The sequence below is a fragment of the Gavialis gangeticus genome, unplaced genomic scaffold (genome assembly GCF_001723915.1).
Source record: "Gavialis gangeticus isolate Ggan-Ray unplaced genomic scaffold, GavGan_comp1, whole genome shotgun sequence".
In the NCBI taxonomy this organism is placed as follows: domain Eukaryota; kingdom Metazoa; phylum Chordata; order Crocodylia; family Gavialidae; genus Gavialis; species Gavialis gangeticus.
In genome coordinates, this window is record NW_017728994.1 from 34,643,568 (window position 1) to 34,645,529 (window position 1,962).

At 40.4% G+C, this 1,962-nt stretch overlaps 1 protein-coding gene across 3 annotated transcripts in view; it reads right to left on the reverse strand.

Moving 5' to 3' along the window:
* Window positions 1-1,962, reverse strand: part of CUNH10orf128 (chromosome unknown C10orf128 homolog) — a 39,040-nt gene that overhangs the window by 15,508 nt on the left and 21,570 nt on the right. For all 3 annotated transcript variants that reach the window (XM_019502566.1, XM_019502564.1, XM_019502565.1), the window contains one exon: window positions 788-812. In XM_019502566.1, the coding sequence (XP_019358111.1) occupies window positions 788-812 (25 nt within the window). The remainder of the gene's footprint in view (window positions 1-787; window positions 813-1,962) is intronic.

Consider the following 1,962-nt stretch of genomic DNA (forward strand, 5'->3'; position numbering starts at 1 on the left):
TGGGGGGGGGGGGTATCACCTTAGAATTGAGTAAATATGGTATTACAAAAGAATCAGTGATGTCCTTCAATGATTTGGGGGAACAGGGAACCTCCTGCATAAGTCTGAAGTTTCACCAGAGAAGTTGAACTAGGAGGGTGTCAAATCCCAATTTGGAGGTAATATAATGTTTTAGTAGTAAGCCAGGTCATGTAACAAGCATTTGGTGTCACATAAAATGCCTACATGTCTCAGTATAAGAGGGTCTTTTACTCTATTGCCTTTTGCAGGGCAGTTAGCTCTGCTTTTAGTCTCTCAGGCAGTTCAATTTCCACCAAACAAACTTCAGTTTCTAACAGAACAAAAGAAAATCCTCCATCTTCTTTGAACACAGGAGGACACATATTTCCTTAAAACTTTTTTATCTTTTCCTTTTTAAATTCATTTCTATCTAGACTTTAACATGTATTATATAGTATAATAAACAGTCAATCAGAATTTTAGAGAGAATTTTCTTTTGTTGAGAACTGTATATTGTTTGGCCTTCATTTCTACTTGGAAGGAAAACAGATTTGAAAATCTCAAAATCCTGCATGAAATGGGTCTTCTGTTTTCCCCACAGCAGTACAGATCTGGAAATCTGGCCATTAATGGCTTACATGCAGATAGAGATATGTTATATATTTTTATTCAAAGAATTTTCATTTTTAGCCTGTTAGCCACTACGTATATGGGGAGAGTGGGTTTTAAACTTCATATTTTGTGTGCCCAAAACCATACAGAGATTGATAACAGAAATTACCCTTACCTTCGTTCCATTTTGCCTTCTGACTCTGAAAAAAAACAGTAAGAAAAGGTGGTTAGCTAAGTTCTCAGGGATAGAAACACAAAGGAGATAGGCCTGCTTATATACTAAGGTGAAGTGTCCATGAGAACCTTGCTATGGTAGATTGGCTCTTACCAAGCAACCCTTACTGAGGCAAAACTTGTTGACTTCAGCAGGAAAGTTGCTGGAGATGGTAGAATTAGGTTAATATATTTTTCCAAAGCTCTTTTTAATATTATCATTTTATATGCCATTTTTGGTGGCTATTTTTGGTTGATGTATCAGCACCAAATGTAGTGAAAACAACTATGAGAATTGACATTTGGGTGGTCAAGAAATTAAGATAAATTGATCTGATGTTTAGAGTTGTTTTCTAGTGACTATTAGGGAAAAACTGGATGCCCTTACAGCAAGTGCCACTGGACTGTCAGTATCCATACAGAGTAGGGTGCGATATTTAATTTAAAAGTTCTCCTTTAGAAGCCCACATGGGGCACATCCATACATGCAAGCATGTGCGCTTGCAGCAGCTCAAATAGAAGTGGTGCAAATTTGAGCCGGGTCTTTTTACCTCAGTGCACATTCTTGGAGATGCACTTTGTTGAGGAGCAAATTGTGCCACTTCTGGGGCCCAGCTGATTGGTACCTGGGGACACTACCCCTTGTGCCAGCTGGACTGCTGCAGCAGCATCCCAAATCCATTTTTAAAAATACCCCAACATCCATGTTCTTCCACAATTAAAACAAAAAAGACCACTGTACACACACACACACGCACACACACACACACACACACACGTATCTATAGAGAGAGAGACAGAGAGAGATAGAGAGACAACAATCAGTTGGGCAGTGCTTTATTGGCATATTTACAATGTTAAAGCAATTTGGAAGCCTACCAGTGTCTCTATTATCACGATAAAATAAATTATAAATATATGTGTTGATGTATGCTTTTAGTTTTCATTGTACATGATGGGTGTGTGATGGGGAGATGTTTTTGCAGGAAGGGGGTGGGAAGGAGTGTGGAGGGATGTGGGTTCGTGTGTGGGTAGGTGTGGGGCAATTGCTGTGGGGACTGTGGGTGTAGGGGATCTTGTGGGGAGGCTGCTCAGGAGAGGTGGGTCCCCTGGTCCCCACAGGGTGCAGCCCCCCCC